Raw genomic sequence first — 18,811 nt, 5'->3', positions numbered from 1 at the left:
GGGTCAGCGGCTCATCACTTGCCCAGGCTCAGGGCTGTGTCCCCCGTCCCGCCCCCCCCCCAAGTTCGGCAGCAGCCCCCCCACCTGCTGTGGCTTCACCCCCTGGCCCTCCCCGGGGGGGTTGCTCGGGGCATCAGCTCTCGGGGCTTAGGGCTGGCTCCCCTGCAGCATCCCCCGGGGCTCGGCGGGGGCTGCAGGTACCCACCAGCCGCCCCGGGGTGGGGGGGCTGCGGCCCGGGGGGTGCAAAGGGGTGGGGTGGGGGTCCCCGGAGGGCGCGCCCTGCCCGGGAGCGGATCAGGCGTGGGGGAGGGGTCCCGGGCGGCGCTGCCGGTGCGAGGGGCAGCGGCGGTGCCCGGCCGCGGGGCGGGGGGTGGTCGCGCCCGGGCGGGGCGGGGCGGGGCGGCGGGGTTATGTAAAGCGGCGGATTACCGGGGCCCGGGCCTGGGGCGCGGCCGGGCGGCGCCGCGATGGGAGCAGCGAGCAGCGGCCCCGGGCCGGCCCCGGTGCGGCCCCCCCAGGTGCGTGCGGAGGTCCCGGGGGTCGTTTCCCCGCCCCCCGCCCCCGGGCATCCTCGGCCCCGGGGGTCCCCCGCCGCCCCGCTGACGCTGCCCCCGGTTCCGTAGGGCCGCGCCGTGGGGTCGTGGGTGCGGGCGCTGCTGGGCCGCGCTGGGCCGGTACCAGTACCGGGGTCGGGGCTTGCCCTGGCCCCACGGGGCCCCGCCGAGGAGCCGCCGCTGCCCGGGTGGCCGCTGCCGCAGCTCGTCTCGCTTTTCCTGCCGGAGTTCCCCGTCCGCCCCTCCGCCCGCCAGCAGCAGCTTAAGGTGCCGTCCAGGGGGTCCCTACCCTCCTAACGGGGTCCCGGTGCATCCTAACGGGGTCCCCGAGCGTCCTCCCGGCGCCGCCCGTGCATCCCGCCCTGGCAGCCCCGGGCGCCCTAACGAGTCCCCGCGCATCCCGTACCGGGGTCACCCAGCGCCCTACCGGGGTCCCTGCACGTCCTACCGGGGTCCCTGCACGTCCTACCGGTGTCACCCAGCGCCCTCCCGTGCTGCCCTCCCGGGATCGCCGCCCCTCTTACGGGCTCTCCCCGCACACCGTGCCGGGTCCCCGCGCCTCCCACCGCCGTCCCCGATTGTCCCACCGCGTCCCCTTCTACCCCCGCCGGGTCCCCGCACCCCGATGTCGAGTCTCCGTGCGTCCTACCGGGGTCCCGTGCGTCCTGCCAGCATCCACAACCGCCGTGCTGCGGGTCCCTGTCCCCCGTCCCCGTGTGCCCCATACTGGGTCCCCGTGAATCCCACTGGGGTGCTCTTTTGGATTCTCCTGGTCACCATGTGTCCCCACCACCTGCACTAGGTGCCCTGTGCCACCTACACAGGACCCCACACCCTGTCCCACCCCGAGCACCCCAACCCCCCTCCGCGGGGTGCTCAGACCCTGCTTCCCCACCCCAGATCCTGGGTTTCGTGGCCAAAGGCTCCTTCGGGACCATCCTTAAAGTGCTGGACTGCGGGCGGGAGAAGGTCTGCGCCGTGAAGGTGGGTGCTGCCCCCGGGGCCCATGGGTGCTCCTGCCTGACCTTGGCTCCCCCCCCTGACAGCCCCTCGCCCCCCCCAGGTTATGCCCAAAGTGGAGGTGCTGCGCCGCGACACCCTCAAGCAGTGCAAGGAAGAAGTCAGCATCCAGGTTGGGGGGGGGTCCAAGGGGGACCCCAGCCCATGGGGGGGTGCAGGGTGGCCGTAGGGATGGCAGAAGGCTGTGGGGTTGTGGAGGGAGGGTGGCAGAAGTGGGGTCCCCAGCCCCCCTGGCCCCCCACCCTGGGGGCCGCTCACCCTTTCTGCTTTGTGTCCCCAGAGACAGGTCAGGCACCCGTTTGTCCACGGGCTGGGGGACAGCTGGCAGGGCCAGCGCCACCTCTTCATCAGTGAGTGACCATCTGCCCGTGGGTTCCCCCCAGCCCCCCCCCGCCGGCTCACGTGTCCTTGCTGCCTGCACACGTGTCCCCACACACGCGTACGCTCCCCCCGTGCTGCGCACTGCCCCGTGGGCATCCAGGCACTTGGCTGCCAGCTCCCACCCTGCACCCACTGTGGGGACAGGGATGGGGGGACAGGGGTGGGGACAAGCCACCGTGGGGCAGGGACCAGCACCAGGGGTGAATGAGACACCCCAGCCCTGGTGCCTACCTGGCTGCGTGGCCCTGATGGCTGTGCCACCTTGGTGCCCACATAGCTTGTGCATTCCCAGGGCTTATGTGACCCCGGGGACTGTGTCACTTTGGTGCCTGTGTGACCATGGTGCCTGTGCCACCTCAGAGCTCATGTGGCCCTGGTGCTTGTGTGTTCCCAGTGCCCACATGGCTCTGGTGCCCATGTCACTGTGGTACATGACCCCAGCGCTTGCATGCTCCTATGCCGCCTTAGCTATGCCCTGTGTCACCTTAGGATGTGGTCCTGATGCCCATATTGCCCTAGTGCTTATGCCACCTTGGCGCAGTGTGGTCCTGGTGCTTGTGCCACCTCACTGCCCTTATGGCCCCAGTGCTTGCATCACCTTGGTGCATGGCCCCAGTGGCCCACCCAGCCCCCCATGCCCATGCCACCCCAGTGCCCGTGCCCCTCAAGCCAGCCTGGCCCCATGGGGCAGCCCCTCGGTAAGGCACATCGCCCGTCCCGGCAGTGTGCACCTACTGCAGCACCGGAGACCTTCATGCACTGTGGCGTGCCGCCGGGTGCTTCGCTGAGGCCACCGTCCGCCTGTTCGCCGCTGAGCTGGTGCTGGTGCTGGGTGAGTGGCCTGCCATGTCAGGGACAGCCACCACTGTCCCCACCAATGGGGACCTGCAGGCAGGGTCAGCCATCCCCAGGGGTGGAATGCTGCCTGCTGGGTGCCATGGGGGTGGCAGCAGGCACCATGCTGGGAGGGTACCCACCACCCTGATGGCTCTGTCTTCTCCCCAGTGTACCTCCACGACCTGGGCATCATGCACAGAGATGTGAAGGTGGGTGGCAGTAGGGCCGGGGGGGCAGAGGATGGGATGGGGGGTCTCTGAACCCCCTAGCATGGAGAAGCCATCCCAGCACTTGTCTTGTTTCAGATGGAGAACATCCTCCTGGATGAGAGAGGTAAGAGTCTGGTGGCACTGTCTTGGGGACACCCCATCCATGGGGACACCCCATCCATGGGGACACCCCATCCATGGGTCTCTGTGTGGTGTCTTGCTCTACAGGGCACCTCAAGCTCACCGACTTTGGCCTCTCCCGGCACCTGCAGTGGGGTGAGCGAGCCCACACAATCTGTGGCACCCTGCAGTACATGGGTAAGAGGGCAGTGAGGGGCTGGGGGGGACGGGGTGCAACTCCCCCAGGCACTCACCTGCTCACCCCTGCAGCCCCGGAGGTGCTGAGCGGGGGGCCCTACAGCCATGCAGCTGACTGGTGGTCCCTGGGAGTTCTGCTCTTTGCCCTGGCCAGCGGGGAGGTGAGGACCATGGGGTCGGGAGGGGGTGGGGTGGGGGGGTAGCTGCACCCCATGGAGACCCTAAATGCACTCCTTGCCCTCCCAGTTCCCCGTGGCACCGGCAGGGGACCACGTGGCCATGCTGGAGCGTGTCAAGCAGAGCAGCTATGAGAGCCCACCCACGTTCAGCCCCGCGCTGGCCCGGCTGCTTGCTGAGGTAACCCTCCCACCTGGATTTTGGGGTCCCTGCTGGCCCCCCGAGCTGGGTGCCGGGGTCCCCACAACTGACTGTTCTCCCTCCATCCCCAGCTGCTGTGCCACAACCCCCTGCACCGCCTGCGCTACCTCCACCACTTCCAGGGCCACCCCTTCTTCCACGGGGTGGCCTTTGATGCCGACCTGCTGCAGAAGGACCCGGTGGCGGTGGCGGTGGCCCCGTGCCCCCCTGAGCAGCCCCCGCCTGACCTTGCCACCTTTGCCGACTTCGACTACGACCTTGCCACCCCCCCGGGGCGGCCCTGGCCCGGCTGAAGCACCGTGGCTGGGACCCCCGGCATCGCTCAGGGACATCCTCCCCACCCCGGCGGCAGGTCGGACCCCGCTGGGCCGGGTCCCCCTTACCCCAAAGCTGTACCTCTCCCCGCGGGAGCAATAAACCCCGGAGCCGCGGGCACTGCTGCGGGTGCAGCCTTGAGCAGGACCCCCGGGCGTGGGGGGCTGCTCGCCCCTCAACCCTCGGGCAGGGGTCTGGGGAGCCGTGCAGGGCTGGGTGCCCCGGGGCAGGCCTGGGGTCGGGAGGGAGCTGGAGCGGGAGCGGGAGCTGGAGCGGGAGCTGGGCGCGTTCCCGTGCGCCCCCCGCCAAGCGCTGCGCGCCCCCGACGTGGCCAGTGCTCGGCGCTGCGCTGCGCCCGCTGGGCGGGGCCTATCTCGAGGATACGCCCCTTCCCGCCCACCACCGCGCGTGGCCCCGCCCCTAACGCACTCCCAGGCGCAGCGGCGCGTGCGCGGGACAGCCAATCAGAGCCGTGCGTGGGTTTCAAATAGGCGGCGCGGGAACGGCACCGGGAGCGGCGCTATGTGGGCTGCCCGGACCCCCGCCGTGAGTACGGGGTGGGGGCGTCCCGGTGGGGCGGCGTGGAGAGCCCCGGGGGGGGGAGGGTGGGTTTCAAACGGGCGGGGCCTGCACCGGAAGGCCGCACCGGGGCCATGCGGGCCGCCCTGACCCCCGCCGTGAGTGCGGGCCGGGGGGCTCCCCGCGGGGTGGGGTTGGGGGCGGGGTCCCGGTGGGGCGACGTGGAGAGCCGCGGGGGTGGCAGGGGCGTCCGGTAAGGACGGGAACTGTCCCTGTATATATGAAAAGGGGGGGGGCGTTGGGGCGTACTGCCGGTGGTGCTGCCGGTGACCCCCGGTGCCCACCCCCACCCCCCCACCCCCAGGCGGCGCGGAGGCCGCGGCGCCTCCCCCTGCAGGAGCTGCAGCTGCAACCGGGCGCTGAACACACCACCCTCACCCCGCTGTTCCGCCGCCTGCGGCTCGAGGTGGGTGCGGGGCGGGGTGGGGGGACACCAGGGGAGGGGGCTGAGTAACGGGAAGGGGTGTCGGGCTGTACCGGAACTGGTGGTACTGGGGTGAGGTGCCAAGGCACTGGGATGACAGGTATGATCTACTGGTGGGGGAAATGGGACAAACGGCTATGGGGGGATGGGAGGAAGGGCAGGACAGCCCTGACCCTCGACCCCCCCAATGTCTTGTAGAACTGTGGCACTCCGGTGTCCTGCACCCGGGGGCGCCCCAGGAAACCCACACTGGCACCCAGGCCTCTGGAGCCCCTCAAGAGCATCAGCCCAGAGCACCCCAGCGCCCCGGAGCCCCCCAGCAGCCCCTTGCGGGGGCCCTGCACCCCGAAGCCCCCCAGCAGCCCTGTGCCAGCCCCAATACGCAGTTCAGTCCTGGGCCCCAGCAGCCCAGAGCCCCCCAGCAGCCCCGTGCGGGGGCCCTGCACCCCAGAGCCCCCCAGCAGCCCTGTGCCAGCCCCAATATGCAGTTCAGTCCTGGGCCTCACCACCCCAGACCCCCCCAGCAGCCCTGTGCGGGCGCCCTGCACCCCGGAGACCCCCAGCAGCCCCATTCCAGGACCCTGTACTTCAGAGGCCCTGAGCAGCTCGGTCCTGGAATCCCGCACCCCAGAGTCACCCAGCATCCCGGAGCCCCCTGACAGCACAATGCCAGCCCCCCTGTGCAGCCCCATCCCGGTGTTGCATACTTCAGAGCCCTGTGGCAGCGTGACCCCAACGCTCTGCACCCCAGGGCCCCCCAGCATCAGCAGCTCGGTGCCTTGCACCACAAACCCTCCAGGCAGCACCATCCAAGCACCCTGCACCCTCCAGTCCCCTGGCAGTACCAGCCTGGCCTCCTGTACCCTAGGGCCCCCTGGCACCAGCTCCACCCCACAGGAAGCCCCCTTCCACAGGTGGCAAGTGGTGCCCACCCACTTCTCCTGCAGCCCTGTGGGCACCACGCCCCTGGCTGGGGGTGCTGGTCCCCTATCTTGTCAAGACACCCCTGAGGGAGCAGAGTCCCCTGCCCCACCAGAACAGGACCCCCCTGAGCTCCCTCCCACCGAGGCACAGAGGTTGGAGCCTGCTGGGTCGGAGGCAACGGCCACCCCAGTCCCCTTGCCCGAGGTGGCCCCAGGTGCCGTGTCCTGGATGTTGCCACTGGTGTGGCTGGAGAAGAGCCTCGGTACCTTGTCCCCGCTGGATTCCCTGCGGCACAGCCTGCCTCTGCCGGTGGCCGCCACGAGCGCCGGGACGAGCGTCACGCCGGTGGCCGCCACGAGCGCCGGGACGAGCGTCACGCCGGTGGCCGCCACGAGCGCCGGGACGAGCGTCACGCCGGTGGCCGCCACGAGCGCCGGGACGAGCGTCACGCCGGTGGCCGCCACGAGCGCCGGGACGAGCGTCACGCCGGTGGCCGCCACGAGCGCCGGGACGAGCGTCACGCCGGTGGCCGCCACGAGCGCCGGGACGAGCGTCACGCCGGTGGCCGCCACGAGCGCCGGGACGAGCGTCACGCCGGTGGCCGCCACGAGCGCCGGGACCTTCATGACCCCCCGGGACCTGCAGGAGAGGAGCATGAACACATACGTGGGTGCCCCTCCCTGTGCCAAGGACAGCGCTGCTGAAACGGACTCTCTGCTCTGGCAGTAAGTGTAGGAACATGCCTCCCGCCCCAGATGGGACTGTAACACCCATGCACTGCCCCTGCCCTCTCTCTGTCCCCAGCTGTCCTCGGGAGCAGCTGAAGTCCCTGCCACGGGCAGAGCTAGAGGTGCGGCTGGAGAGCACCCTCATCATCATTGAAGCCCTCTCGCTCCAGCTGCGCCGCTGCCAGGAGAGCCAGCGGCTGCTGCCTGGTGTGGGGCCGGCCGAGCAGAGGGATGTGTTCATGCAGACGGACATCACCCATGCCAAAGGGGTAAGAGCTCTTGCTGCGGTGGTGCCACCCCATTCCCTATGGCCTCAGTGCCATGACGGGGCCCATGTGGCCCTGGCTGCGCCGCAGCCTGGTGGAGCAGAAGGGAAGCGGGGCTGCTGTGGCACCATGCATGGCATGATGTGCCTGGCGCTCCTCCGGCCGCGTTATCACGTCCAGCTCTACTTGCTGAGCTTGCTGGATTTGAACCCTTTGTGTGGGGAAACATCCCTGGCACACACAGGGGGAGGGAGAGTGGGAGGTGCGAGCTCTCGCTGGCCCCCAGGGTGGAGTGGGGCTGGGGCGAAGCCCCCTCTGCTCTGCTGGGATGCCCTTAGGAGGAGGAGATCTACCGCAACCTCTACCTTGAGCTGCGGAGGAAAACGGAGGCTCTGCAGTGGCAGCGGGGAGCAGAGCAGGACCTGCGGCGGCAGCTGGAGCTGGCCCTTGAGCGGATGGTGCGTCTCAGCCGGGCTCACCTGTGCTTGGCGCTGCCTGTGCTGGTTCTGGGAGCCCTGCCTGAGCACTGGTGCCCTTGTCCCTTCCCCAGGGTGACTGGAGCAGGCAGCGCCTCCTGTTTCAGGGCTTTGTTGATGCGACTTCTCAGAGCTTGCAGGATGAGCAGGCAGCCCTCACCCAGGAGGTGATCCCCGCTTTCCCCCTGGGTTTTGGGAGGTGCTGGCGCTGCCAGCACACACGGCAGCAGTTAGCTACAGCTGGTGCTTCCTGGTGCTGTCCCCTCTCGCAGCGGGAGCAGGTGAGGGCCCTGGTGTCCCGGTGTGGAGCCGTACTGGAGAGAGTGCCCGGCAAGCTGCGGAGCTGCCTGGAGGAGCGGGATGCCATGAGGCAGCGAGCAGAGGAAGCTCTCCGAGCCAAGGAGGAGGTAGAGGGGCAGCTGGTGGCAGGGTCAGGGCAGGGTCTGCTGTCCCCGTGCCTTTCATGGAGCATCTTGACAGGGTGAAGGGCTCCTGAGCATCCCAGGGGAAAAGTCCAGTGTAGCCCTAGAAGGCCTTGTGGCTGCCTGGGGCAGCTGGAGCTCTCTGGATGTGGCTTTGGCTTGGGCTGTGTCCCGCTGGGAGCGGGAGCCCTGGGCATCATCATCGTGTGGGGATGCTCCTCGGAGTTGCCCCTCATGCAACAGTGTGCCCAGAGCAGCATCCTTCCCTCGGCAGGGAGATCGCTTCCTGGAGGCCTTCCGTGCCCATGCCAGTGCCCAGATCAGTGCCCGCAGCCAGAGCCTGGCCTCCCAGCGAGAGCTGGGCACGCTGCTGGCAAATGCCGTCCACCAGCAGGTACTGAGTGGCTAGGGATCTCCGGCTGCTTCCCACCTGGGTCACTGGGGGGCTGGACAGGCATCCCCATGGCCTGAGCTTGAGTGATGCTCCGAGCAATGGTCTGGGAGGGGTTTGGGTCCACCAGAGGTTTCTTTGTGCAGCTGTGGGGAGCTGCCCTGCATCTGGCCTTGGGGCTGGTGCTCTCCTCCCTCCATGGCCAGCAAATGTGGCTCTTGCAGCACGGCAGCGCTGACCCATCCCTCCTGCCCCACAGGCATCCCTGTCTGCCGAGACTCGGTCTTTCCGGGAATTCATAGATGTCACCTTTGAAAATCTGGAGGAGGAGAGGAGAGCCCTGGATGTGGAGGTGAGGGGTGTCCCGGTGGGGGCTGGCGGTGGGCTCAGCCCCTCGCCTCCCCACCAGCATGGCTGGTGCCGCTTTGCTCTGTCTTGGAGCGCCTTGTGCCCTGGGTGCCACGGGCAGCCCGGCTGCCAGACCGGTCCCTGGGCATGCAGCAGGACAGTGCCACCAGCCGACACGGCCACGCTGTCCCGGCTTGGAGGCTGGCAGTGCCATGCCATGCTGATCTCTGCTTGGTGCTGTCTCCCCTTGCAGCGGGAGCAGGTGAGAGCCCTGGTGTCCTGGTGCCGAGCCGTGCTGGAAAGAGTGCCCAACAAGCTGCGGAGCTGCTTAGAGGAGCGGGATGCTGTGAGGCAACAGGCAGACGAAGCTCTTCAAGCCAAGGAGAAGGTAGGGGGTTGCTAGTGCAGAGTGGTGACTGGGGGTGTCTGGGGTGCTCCCTTGCACAGGGTGACTCAGGGCACCCCTTGGTGTGGGAGCACCCTATGGGGAAGAGCAGCCCAAAGTGAGCTTGGAGGGCACTGTGTCTCTGCAGGCGTCCTGCCAGCTGAAGGAGACCTCAGTGGCCTTGCAGGATGCGGTGGCTCAGCTGGAACAGCTGACTGTGGACAAATCCTGTCTCAGTGCAGGTAGGGGTGGGTGACACGGGGGCTGGAGCTGCCCCTGTGCCCCCCACCATGCTGACAGCTCCGTCCCTCACAGAGCTGAGCTCCCTGATGACAAATCTGGCCAGCGTGGAGCAGGAGCGGGATGAGCTGCAGCAGCAGAACAAGCAGCAGTGCGAGGAGATAACCCAGTGGGTCTGAGCCCTGGGGCAGGACATTACCCCTCCCCCACCTCCTGCCACCCCTGGCCCCCAGAACGCGGCACCCCCTGACCCTGTCCCATTCCTACAGGCTGGCACAGGAGAGGGATGCCCTGCAGCAGGACTGCAATGGCCTGCGCCAGGAGCTGCGGGAGGCCACCGAGTGCCGGGAGGTAGGAGCTGCCTGACCCTGCCCGCGCTGTCACGCGCTGCCAGCCCCCATCTCTGCCTCGCGGGAACTCTGGCAGCCGGCCAGGAGCAGGATTAGCCCTCCCACGGGAGGGGGTGAGCGTGGTGAGGGTGGTTGACATCCCGCACGTAGCACAGCTCTCCATCCTGCCCAGCGGCAATTCCTGGGGAGGGGGGTGGGGAGCTCGCGGGGATAATTTTCTCCGGGCTGCAGGCGTGTTGCCCTCCCCCAGCCTGTCTGATGTCCCCAGTAAACTGCTGGTTTGCTGGGGTAAAGCTGCCCCTAATGGGAAATGGCACCCTGAGGCATGGGAGGGACTCTGCTGGGGGTCCCAAGGGTGCACTCACAGCTGTGTCCCCCCACCCTCTTCCAGTTCCTTGATCAGGAGAACTGCATGTCCCGCACGCAGCTGCTGGAGGTGGAGGCCAAGCTGAAGTCCACGCTGGCCGCCCTGCAGGAGCGCACCCTGCAATACGAGGAGCTGATGAATTCCCACGAGTGCCTGTGGTACTGTCCCCGCTCACCACCTCCCTCTGTTTTTGGGAAATCGAGCTCCTCCTGGGGGTTGGGGAACACTGCTCCGGGCATTGCTGCCCCAGCCAAGTGTGGTTGCCACGGCTGTGGGGAAGCCTACCAGAGCCCATCTTGAGGGGGGCTGCCTAAATCCGTGGGGTTTGCACCACTCCCAGGTCACAGTGGGAGCAGACGTGGGAAATGTCCCCATCCCACGCTGAGGAGGGGGGGATGCTGCTCCCGCTGAGGCTGATGCCATCCCACAGTGAAGAGCAGGCTGCCCTCTGCAAGGAGCTGGAGAGCACCAAGGCCAAGCTCCTTGACTTGCAGCACAAGAGGGACAAAGTCTCCTGGTGTTTCACGGACATTGCCAAGAGCAAGATGCAGCTGCAGGAGCTTGCAGACAGCCTCAGGGCTGCTCTGCAAGAGGAGGTAGGAGCCCTGCCTTGGGACAAGGAGGACCAGGGGTGGCCTGAGGGGTGTAGGACACTCATGGTCCCCCATGGTATGGCTTCGAGACACCCCCTGCTCACCCGGGCAGTGCAGAGCTGTCACAAGCTATCACAAGCTGTGCTCTCTCTCCCCTCCGAAGGATGACGATGCCCCATCGAGAAGCAGAGCCTGGTCCGTGGCCCTGCAGGCACAGAGCTGGCAGACCCCCCGCTGTGCCTGGACCCCCGCCCGCTGCACCCCGGCCCGTGCCAGGACCTCCTTCGTGGGCAGTGCTCTGAAAGCGCTGTCGGCGAAAGGTGAGCTGGCACCCGCTGCCTGGGTGCTGGGGGGGGTGTCCCTGTGTGGGGGTGGGGATCGTTCCCTCCCATGCTGGGGGTGCGGTGCTGGATGAGGAGGAGATCCCAGTGTCATCCCTGTGGGTTCCCCAGTTGTTGCCTTGTGGCAGCCATGGTTCGGGTCACGGCTCCTGTGGGCAGCTGGGGTTTTCTCCGAGCATCCCACGTGAGTGAGCTCTGGTCGTGCTCCCCGCAGCACGCAGGGCTGAGCACAGCACCGCTTCCCTCTCCTCTTGCAGATGCTGACGAAACCACTGGAGGTGGAGGTGCCTTTACTAAGGACAAACCTTCCCTGACAACAAAGCCACCAGGTACTGGGGCTGTCACCCTGCCCTGCACCCTGTGCCAGGGCTGCACAGGCTGTACGAGCAGGCTTGGATTCCTGCTTGGTGCTGTGTCCCCTGAAGCTGATGTTCCTTCTGTGCTGCTCATGAGCCTCTGCCCTGCCCACAGAGCCCGAGACCAGTCTCTTGGAAAGCATGAAGGAGCTGAGAGCCGTGGTCTCCGATGTTGCCACGCTGAGCTTCCGCGTCCAGGAGCTGGAGCAGAGCAAGTTCAAGGCGCTGCAGACAGAGATGTGGGTTCAGTGTGGGCTCATGTTGAGGGCTGGGCATGGTCTCTCCTGTGGGCAGCCTGTCTGGGGTTTGCATCTTGTCCTAGTCCAGGATTAGACCTCTCCTGCCATGGCTAGAAGGGCTTTTTCTAGCTGGCCAGGCTGGTGCGTTGGTCCCTCCCACCACGGGGCTGGTGGGATGCCCAGGACGGGGTTCAGAATCTGTCACCGTGATAGGCTGTGATGCTCACCTGCTCAGCACCACTGTCTTCTCCCAGCTCTGACCTGCAGCTCCGTCTGGCTACCGTGACATCGGAGAATGAGGAGAAGATGGACACCCAGGCTGCCACCATCGCTAAGCTGAACAAGGCGCTGAGGGGCAAGATAGAGGTGAGCCGGTGCCAGAAGTGGGCCAGTACTCGCCCCAGGGCAGAGCCGAACTGGGACGGGTGCTGATCTAGGACACTGAGAAATCTGGGTGACTGCTTCTGGTGATGCCCCTTGGGTGCTTCTGGCTCGTGTGACCTTCTCAAACATGAGAAAACTCACTCCCTGCTGGGGTGCTGGGGGTGGCCAGGGCCAGACACTGCCTGACACCACTTCTTCCCCACCGCAGAGCGAGAAGGAGCTGCAGGACATCGTGAAACAGCAGGAAGAGAAGATGCTGCAACTCCTCAACCAGAGAGGGGAAGTCATGGTGTGTGATAGGGGCCTGGCTGGGCTGCACGCCTGGGCAGTGCCAGCCACAGAACCCCCCTCAGCATCTCCTTTCCCCCTGCAGCAGCTGAAGGAAGAGAGATCTCAGCTGAGTCGCGCGCTCCAGCGCGCTGAGACAGAGGTCAAGGTGCTGTGGGAGGAGGTGCGAGGGCAGGAGCCCAAGGTGGACACTGCCCATGTCCAGGAGAGAGTCCTGCTGCAGCAGCAGGTGAGGCTGAGGGGCTGCCAGGGCTGAGGGCTCCTCATGTCACCATCCCTCTGTGGACAGGGGCCCTTTCCAGACCTCACTCCTTGAGCAGGTGACCAGCTCAAGGGCAGGGGGGAGCCTTTCCCCACCCCCCCCCTCCCCGGGGTCTCGTCCCACAGTGATGTCTCAGCGGCGCTCGCTCTTTTTGCAGTTGGACAAACTGCGGCTGCTGCTCCTGGAGAAAGAGAATGAGAATATGCTACGCTCTGACAAGTACCTGGGGCAGGTACGGGGAGCCCCGAGGGGCTGCCATGGCTCTAGTCCCCTCTCTCTTGGGCTGGTCCCTGCCCAGTTTTGGGGCAGGCTTCTGACAGACATCTCCCACTGCAGATCAAGGGGCTGGAGCTGAGGCTCCAACACGTCCAGAAAATGCTGAGGACCCACGAGGAGATGCAGGAGAAGATGAAAGAGGTGAGATTTATGGTTCGTAGCTCTCACCCTTGCTGTGACTGCAGCAACACCAACCCTTCATCCTAAATGCTGTCACTAACACTGCTGCTGTCCCCAGGTCCTCTCAGCCGTCCCCGACATGGCAGCGAACTGCCAGGAGCTCCACTGCCTGCTGCTGTACTTGGGCCTGGAGCCAGGCACTAGCAGCAAGGAAGCAGCCGAGCCACTGTAGCCTGAAACCTGCCTTTCTTTAATGTTGCAATTATTGACTAAATAAAGTTGTGTTGGCTTTCACCCTGCCTGGTATATGGATGCAGGAAGCTCCTGATGCCCTGCGTGGGGACAACTGATCCAGCCTGCGCTGGCTGCTCCTGCTCAGTCCCTGTCACGGGGCCACAGGCACGGCTCCCTGCCACCCCAGGGCCTCCCCTTGGCGGGGTGCACTCACCCCCCCGCTGCTGCTCGCTCTCAATAAGGCGCTGTGCGTTCCCCAGGCTCCCACCCTGCGGCCCCGGCAGCAGCCAGCGTGCCCGGGCTGACCTAGCTTCCCTTCCCGGCCCCGCTCCTCCTCCTGCCCTAGATTCCCTCTGTGCCCCCCTCCTGCCTCCCCCTGCGGAGGGTAGCGGGAGGCCAGTTCCTGCACCCCACGGTGGGGCTGTGGGCCACACGCCTGTTGCATGGGGCTGGTTCCCCCTCCCTGCGTGGCTGCAGCATGCAGCATCCCCTGGGTGGTGGCGAGGGCTGCCTGCCAGGTGCTGGGAGCTCTGCCAGCTTCCCCAGTCCCCTACCCCTGGGACCTTGTGCTGCATGGGGGGGCTTCCTCGGGGGCTCCCTTGCTCCCAGCACAGCTCCAGCCTTCACTCCCTCCTTTTCCTACTAGGGCATCTCCTGCGGGATCCCTCTCCCGGTGTTCCCGACCCCGAGGATGCTCCCCACTGCCACGGGGGCCATGCAGCACCTCCCTCCCCGAACGTGGCCCAAAATAGCAGCATTCAAACAAGTGCTCTGGTTTTTAATTGCCTGCTTCTCCTGCCCGGGGGGGGAGATCACCTTCCCCTGCCCTCTGCCGCAGCCCAGAGCGGGGCGGGTGCTGGCACCTTTACCCCAGTACCCAGGGAATGGGGGTGCTGAGGGTTGCGCCTCTATTTACCGGGTGCGTGGGTGGCTGCTGGGGAAGCAACGTTTGCTGTTCCCTGGTGTTGCACCCTTCCTTCCTGTGGCTGTGACCCCCTGCAAGGGGTCAGATACAGCCCCCCAAGATGTGAGGTGGGCAGTGGGGGGCCCAGGTGGTGCCCGGCTCTGGGGTGCAGGGGAAGATGTGCCCCTATCCCTGGATTAGGGCCACGCGGGGTGGCTCAGCCCTCCTTTTACGGCAGGGATTCAGCAGCAGGGTCCTGGCAGCTGGCCCGTGGGGTGAGCGGGGACACTGCTATTGTCCCTGTGCTGCCTGCAGGCAGCTTTTTTGCGGGGACACCGCCGTCTCCTGTGGGACTCCCTGCTCTGCCCCGGGAGGCTCTGCGCTGCTGGGTCTTGGCCCCTGGTGACACAGCCGGGGGCTCTGGGACAGCAAGCAGGGTGGCACAGTGATGAGTGGTACAGGGGGGTCCCTGGCCCAGAGGTGATGGGGGGAAGGTCCCTGCCTGTAGGTGACAGTGGCAACGGGGGGGCATGGCGGGGTCCCCAGCAGCAGCACGGGGGTGGCAAGGGAAGCCCCTACCCATAACCAAGAATGGCACAGTGGGGTCGGTGGCATAGAGGGGTCTCTGGCAGCAACCGGGGGTGGCACAGTGGGGTGCCTGGGTTGCCTGGGGGTCCCTGCCCATGACGGGGGGGGGGGACGACTCAGCTGCGTCCCTGGCCGGGGGTCGGGGGGGGGGTACAGAGGGGTCCCCACCAGCAGCAAGGGGTTGCAAAGAGGTGGCACCGCAGGGCCCCCACCCCGGGGTTGTCGCCCTGGGGGGTCCCCACCAGCGCCACTGCCGGTCGCCGGCGGGGCTGGGAGGGGGGTGCGTGCGGCGGCGGGGGGGCGGAGCGGGCCGGGGGGGCCGGTCCTGCCGGGTGCCGCCCCGCCGGTCACGTAGCTCTGCGGCAGCGCAGCCCCATTTACCGCGGGGCCGGAGCACACAGCCCGCAGTCCGCGTCCGCTGCCGCCCGCCCTGCGCACGGTAAGGGGGAGCCGGGGGGGGGGGCGCCCGGGGGGCGCCCGGTGACGGGAGCCGGCAGCACCGCCGAGCCTCCGGGGCGTCTTCGTGCGGCGCTGCCGGCATCCGGGGGGTCGGGCAGGGCTGGGGGGCGCCGGGGCAGGGGGGGCGGCGGGGTAGGGGGAGCCCCGGCGCCGGGGTGTTGGGGGGTGGGAGGGTTCTGGAGGCACCCCCTGCGCTCGAGCAGCCGGAGCCCAGGCGGTACCGGCCGGGGGGATCGCCACCCCGGGGGGCGCACCATCTCCCCCGGGCATCACCGGCCCCGCGGGGCAGCGCCAAGCCCGGGCGCCCCCAGCCCCGGGTAGTGCCGCCCCTGGGGTCTCTCCTCCCCGGGGAGCGCCATTCCCGAGGTATTCCCCCCCCTCCCAGTATCCCCAGCTCCAGGCTACCGCCACCCCCCCGCGTCCCAGCCGCTCGGGGTAGCCCCGGCCGCGGGGCAGCTCCACCGCCGGCCCCCCCGGGCCCTGCCCGCCCCCCCGGGGCTGCGCTCCCTAAGATGGCTGGGCTGGGGGCGGGCGAGCAGGCAGCAAAATGGCTGGGAGCTCCCCGGCATCCTCCACGAGGCCCTGGCCGGCCCGGGGCGAGGGCAGCTGCCTGCTGTACGCAGGGAGCCCACCCCCCTGGCTGGCAGGGCTGGGGGTCCCCAGCCCCGTGGGGTTCCCCGCAGGGTGCTGGCCGGGGGGGGTGGGTGCCACCCCGCCGGCGCGTGACTCAGCCCCCGTCTGCTTGCAGCCACCACCGCCACCATGACGCACCAATACCCCGCGCTGACGGCCGAGCAGAAGAAGGAGCTGTCGGACATCGCGCTGCGCATTGTGGCCCCCGGCAAGGGCATCCTGGCTGCCGATGAGTCCGTAGGTCAGTGTTGGGGGGCTCTGGCCCGCCACCCCTTTTCCCCACGCCGGAGGCTGATGAGGGTGCTGGGTGCCTGCAGGGAGCATGGCGAAGCGCCTCAACCAGATCGGGGTGGAGAACACGGAGGAGAACCGCCGGCTGTACCGCCAGATCCTCTTCAGTGCCGACAGCCGGGTGAAGAAATGCATTGGGGGCGTCATCTTCTTCCACGAGACCATGTACCAGAAGGCTGACGATGGTACCCCCTTCGTCCAGATGATCAAGGACAAGGGCATCGTTGTGGGCATCAAGGTGTGGGGGGTTTCCGATGGGTTTGTGGGGTGCTGAGGGTGCTGGAAGGGTGCTGGTGGGGCTCAGCGCTGCCTTCCCCTTCTCTCCACAGGTGGACAAGGGTGTTGTGCCACTGGCTGGGACAGATGGGGAGACCACCACACAGGGTAGGTGGAGCGAGCGGTGGGGTGGGGGCCGCGGGGTTTGGGGCTGTGGGGCTGACGCGCTGCCTGGCAGGACTGGACGGGCTGTCGGAGCGCTGTGCCCAGTACAAGAAGGATGGGGCTGACTTTGCCAAGTGGCGCTGCGTGCTGAAGATTAGCGACAACACCCCCTCTGCGCTCGCCATCATGGAGAACGCCAACGTCCTGGCCCGCTACGCCAGCATCTGCCAGCAGGTACGTGGCTGTGGCTTTGCCCCATGGGGTGGGCACTGACCCATAGCCGGAGTATTGACCTAAGGATCCAGGAATTGCCCTGTGGGGATGGGCACAGATCCCTGGGGCTCAGCGTTGCCCCCGTGCCTGAGTGTCATCCCATGGGGCTGGACATCAACCCAGAGGTTAGGTAACACCTCATGTGGCTGCTCATTGATTCTCAGGACCAGGCATTGCCCCATGGAGTGGACATCACCTATGGGGTCAGGGGTCAATCCACAGGGCCAGGCATTGCTACATGGGGCTGGGCATCACCCCACAAAAGTGAATATTGCTCCGTGGGGCCAAGAATTGACCCCCTCAGGCTGGGCATCACCCCATGGGGCCAGATATCACCCCACTGGGATGGGTATGACCGGCAAGGGTGGGCATTGAGCCTTGGGGCTGAGCATCGCCCCCCAGGTCCAGGCATTGCCCCACATTGCCATGGGGCCAGAGGGATACCCAGGGATGTCCCCATGGTGGCATCTGCTTGGTGTTTGCAGAACGGCATCGTGCCCATCGTGGAGCCGGAGATCCTGCCTGATGGTGACCACGACCTCAAGCGGTGCCAGTATGTGACAGAGAAGGTGAGCGGTGGGGTGGGCAGCAGGGTGGGCACCATGCTGTGCTGTGCTGTGACGTGCCAGGGGACCCCACACTGCCTGTCTTTCCCAGGTGCTGGCAGCTGTCTACAAGGCACTGAGCGACCACCATGTCTACCTGGAGGGGACCCTGCTAAAGCCCAACATGGTGACACCTGGGCACTCCTGCCCCACCAAGTACAGCCCCGAGGAGATTGCCATGGCCACTGTCACTGCCCTGCGCCGCACCGTGCCCCCAGCCGTGCCAGGTACCGGCACCAGGATGTGGCAGGGACCAGGAGGGGGATGCCCTGTGCCCCCCGCAGTGCCATAACACAGCTCTCTGCAGGTGTCACCTTTCTGTCCGGGGGTCAGAGTGAGGAGGAGGCTTCCATCAACCTCAATGCCATCAACACGTGCCCGCTAATGCGGCCATGGGCCCTCACCTTCTCCTATGGGCGGGCACTGCAGGCGTCGGCGCTCAGTGCCTGGCGCGGGCAGCAGGACAATGCCACCGCCGCCACTGAGGAGTTTGTCAAGCGTGCAGAGGTGAGGGCGATGGCCCTCGCAGGAGAGGGGTGTTGAGGGCTGCGTCCCCTGGGGTGGCAGGGACCCCAAGGGCTGCGTCCCCTGGGGTGGTGGGGACCCCGAGGGCGGTGTCACCATGGGAAGGGGTGTACTGATGCCTGTGCCCATTGGCAGAGGGGATGCTGATGGCCATGTCCCCCAGGGTGATAGGAGACACCAAGGGCTGTGCCCCACAGGACAAGGGGTGCCAAGGACCGTGATCCCCATGAAAGGGACACAGTACTGTGTCCATGGGGACAGCGAGGGCTGTGTCCCCACGGGGGAATGGGGGATGCCAAGGGCCAGGTCCCTGTGGGGTGGGCCATGCCCTCGAGGGTGCCACAGGACATCAAGAGCTTGTCCCTGTGGGAAGAGGGATGCCAAAAGCCATGTCCCCTGGGGTGGTGGGGGAGACCAAGGATTGTGCCCATTGAGATGGGGGACACTGAGGGCTCTGTCCCTGTGGGAGGGGGGTGCCAAGGGCTGTGTTGTTGCAGGGGTGCAGGGGACACCGAAGGCTGTGTCCCCATGAGCTGGGGGACCCTGAAGGCGGTGTCCCCAGGGACTGGGGTCCTCAGGGGCCATACCCCCTGGGGGCCACTGATGTTTCTTTTCCCTGCAGGTAAATGGGCTGGCGGCGCTGGGCAAGTACGAGGGCAGCGGGGACGACTCGGGGGCCGCCGGGCAGTCCCTCTATGTGGCCAACCATGCCTACTGAGCCCCAGCCGGGCACCCCACCAGCCCCCGCCCTGGCCCCCTCCCCACCACTGCTCACACCCCGCTTCCACTCCAGCCACCCAGGGGAGCCGCCACGCGGGGAGGGGGAGGGGAGCGGGCCCCATGGGCTCCGTGCTGCCGCGTCTGCAGATGAGGTGGGGGGGCTGGGTTACCTAGCCCCCCGAAGGGAGGCACCCGGATGCCCCTTTGGTGGGGGGCTCTGGCCAGGCCGTGGAGGGGGGAGGCCGGGCCGCGTGGGGGGGAGGCAGGAGGGGAGGCCTGGGGGTGCCCCTGCTCAGCCGTAGCTTTGCAGTCCCGGTCGCTGCCGCCCTTGGAGCGCGTGTGTTGTGTTCGCCATGTGCACCCCGTGTACCAAATAGCCTAACAACAAATAAACGGTAGAGACAGCGCTGTGCCGCCTCCTCCCTC

General features: G+C 67.3%; 3 protein-coding genes across 6 annotated transcripts; all 3 read left to right on the top strand.

Moving 5' to 3' along the window:
* The first annotated feature begins 109 nt into the window (after positions 1-109).
* RSKR (ribosomal protein S6 kinase related) lies at positions 110-4,272 on the top strand. 2 transcript variants are annotated; one of them, XM_080377485.1, is made up of 12 exons: positions 110-519; positions 625-822; positions 1,456-1,539; positions 1,619-1,687; positions 1,856-1,925; positions 2,681-2,788; positions 2,962-3,002; positions 3,099-3,126; positions 3,231-3,320; positions 3,393-3,481; positions 3,567-3,677; positions 3,770-4,272. In XM_080377485.1, the coding sequence occupies exons 1-12, from the start codon at positions 469-471 to the stop codon at positions 3,989-3,991; spliced, it is 1,161 nt and encodes a 386-aa protein (XP_080233611.1). In that variant the 5' UTR covers positions 110-468; the 3' UTR covers positions 3,992-4,272. The 2 variants fall into 2 exon arrangements, with proteins under 2 accessions (XP_080233611.1, XP_080233612.1); XM_080377486.1 differs by lacking the exons at positions 1,856-1,925; positions 2,681-2,788; positions 2,962-3,002.
* A 9-nt stretch (positions 4,273-4,281) lies between these two features.
* SPAG5 (sperm associated antigen 5) lies at positions 4,282-13,066 on the top strand. 3 transcript variants are annotated; one of them, XM_080377191.1, is made up of 24 exons: positions 4,282-4,559; positions 4,897-4,998; positions 5,215-6,665; positions 6,745-6,937; positions 7,273-7,392; positions 7,485-7,577; positions 7,683-7,817; positions 8,107-8,226; positions 8,483-8,575; positions 8,825-8,959; positions 9,105-9,198; positions 9,272-9,365; positions 9,466-9,547; positions 9,938-10,071; positions 10,344-10,509; positions 10,670-10,826; positions 11,105-11,176; positions 11,319-11,442; positions 11,697-11,808; positions 12,035-12,115; positions 12,203-12,343; positions 12,534-12,608; positions 12,713-12,793; positions 12,891-13,066. In XM_080377191.1, the coding sequence occupies exons 1-24, from the start codon at positions 4,536-4,538 to the stop codon at positions 13,002-13,004; spliced, it is 3,993 nt and encodes a 1,330-aa protein (XP_080233317.1). In that variant the 5' UTR covers positions 4,282-4,535; the 3' UTR covers positions 13,005-13,066. The 3 variants fall into 3 exon arrangements, with proteins under 3 accessions (XP_080233317.1, XP_080233315.1, XP_080233316.1); XM_080377189.1 differs by having other exon boundaries at positions 12,200-12,343; XM_080377190.1 differs by lacking the exon at positions 4,282-4,559 and adding an exon at positions 4,652-4,690 and having other exon boundaries at positions 12,200-12,343.
* Positions 13,067-14,820: 1,754 nt separating this feature from the next.
* ALDOC (aldolase, fructose-bisphosphate C) lies at positions 14,821-18,790 on the top strand. The gene is made up of 9 exons (XM_080377511.1): positions 14,821-14,937; positions 15,706-15,831; positions 15,908-16,119; positions 16,211-16,265; positions 16,336-16,496; positions 17,021-17,104; positions 17,193-17,367; positions 17,448-17,647; positions 18,288-18,790. The coding sequence occupies exons 2-9, from the start codon at positions 15,720-15,722 to the stop codon at positions 18,381-18,383; spliced, it is 1,095 nt and encodes a 364-aa protein (XP_080233637.1). The 5' UTR covers positions 14,821-14,937; positions 15,706-15,719; the 3' UTR covers positions 18,384-18,790.
* The last annotated feature ends 21 nt before the right edge of the window (positions 18,791-18,811 follow it).

The sequence above is a fragment of the Falco punctatus genome (genome assembly GCF_963210335.1).
Source record: "Falco punctatus genome assembly, chromosome: 1".
Lineage (NCBI taxonomy): Eukaryota > Metazoa > Chordata > Aves > Falconiformes > Falconidae > Falco > Falco punctatus.
The sequence above is the reverse complement of the archived record's forward strand: the minus strand, read 5'-3'. Positions and strand labels throughout refer to the sequence as shown.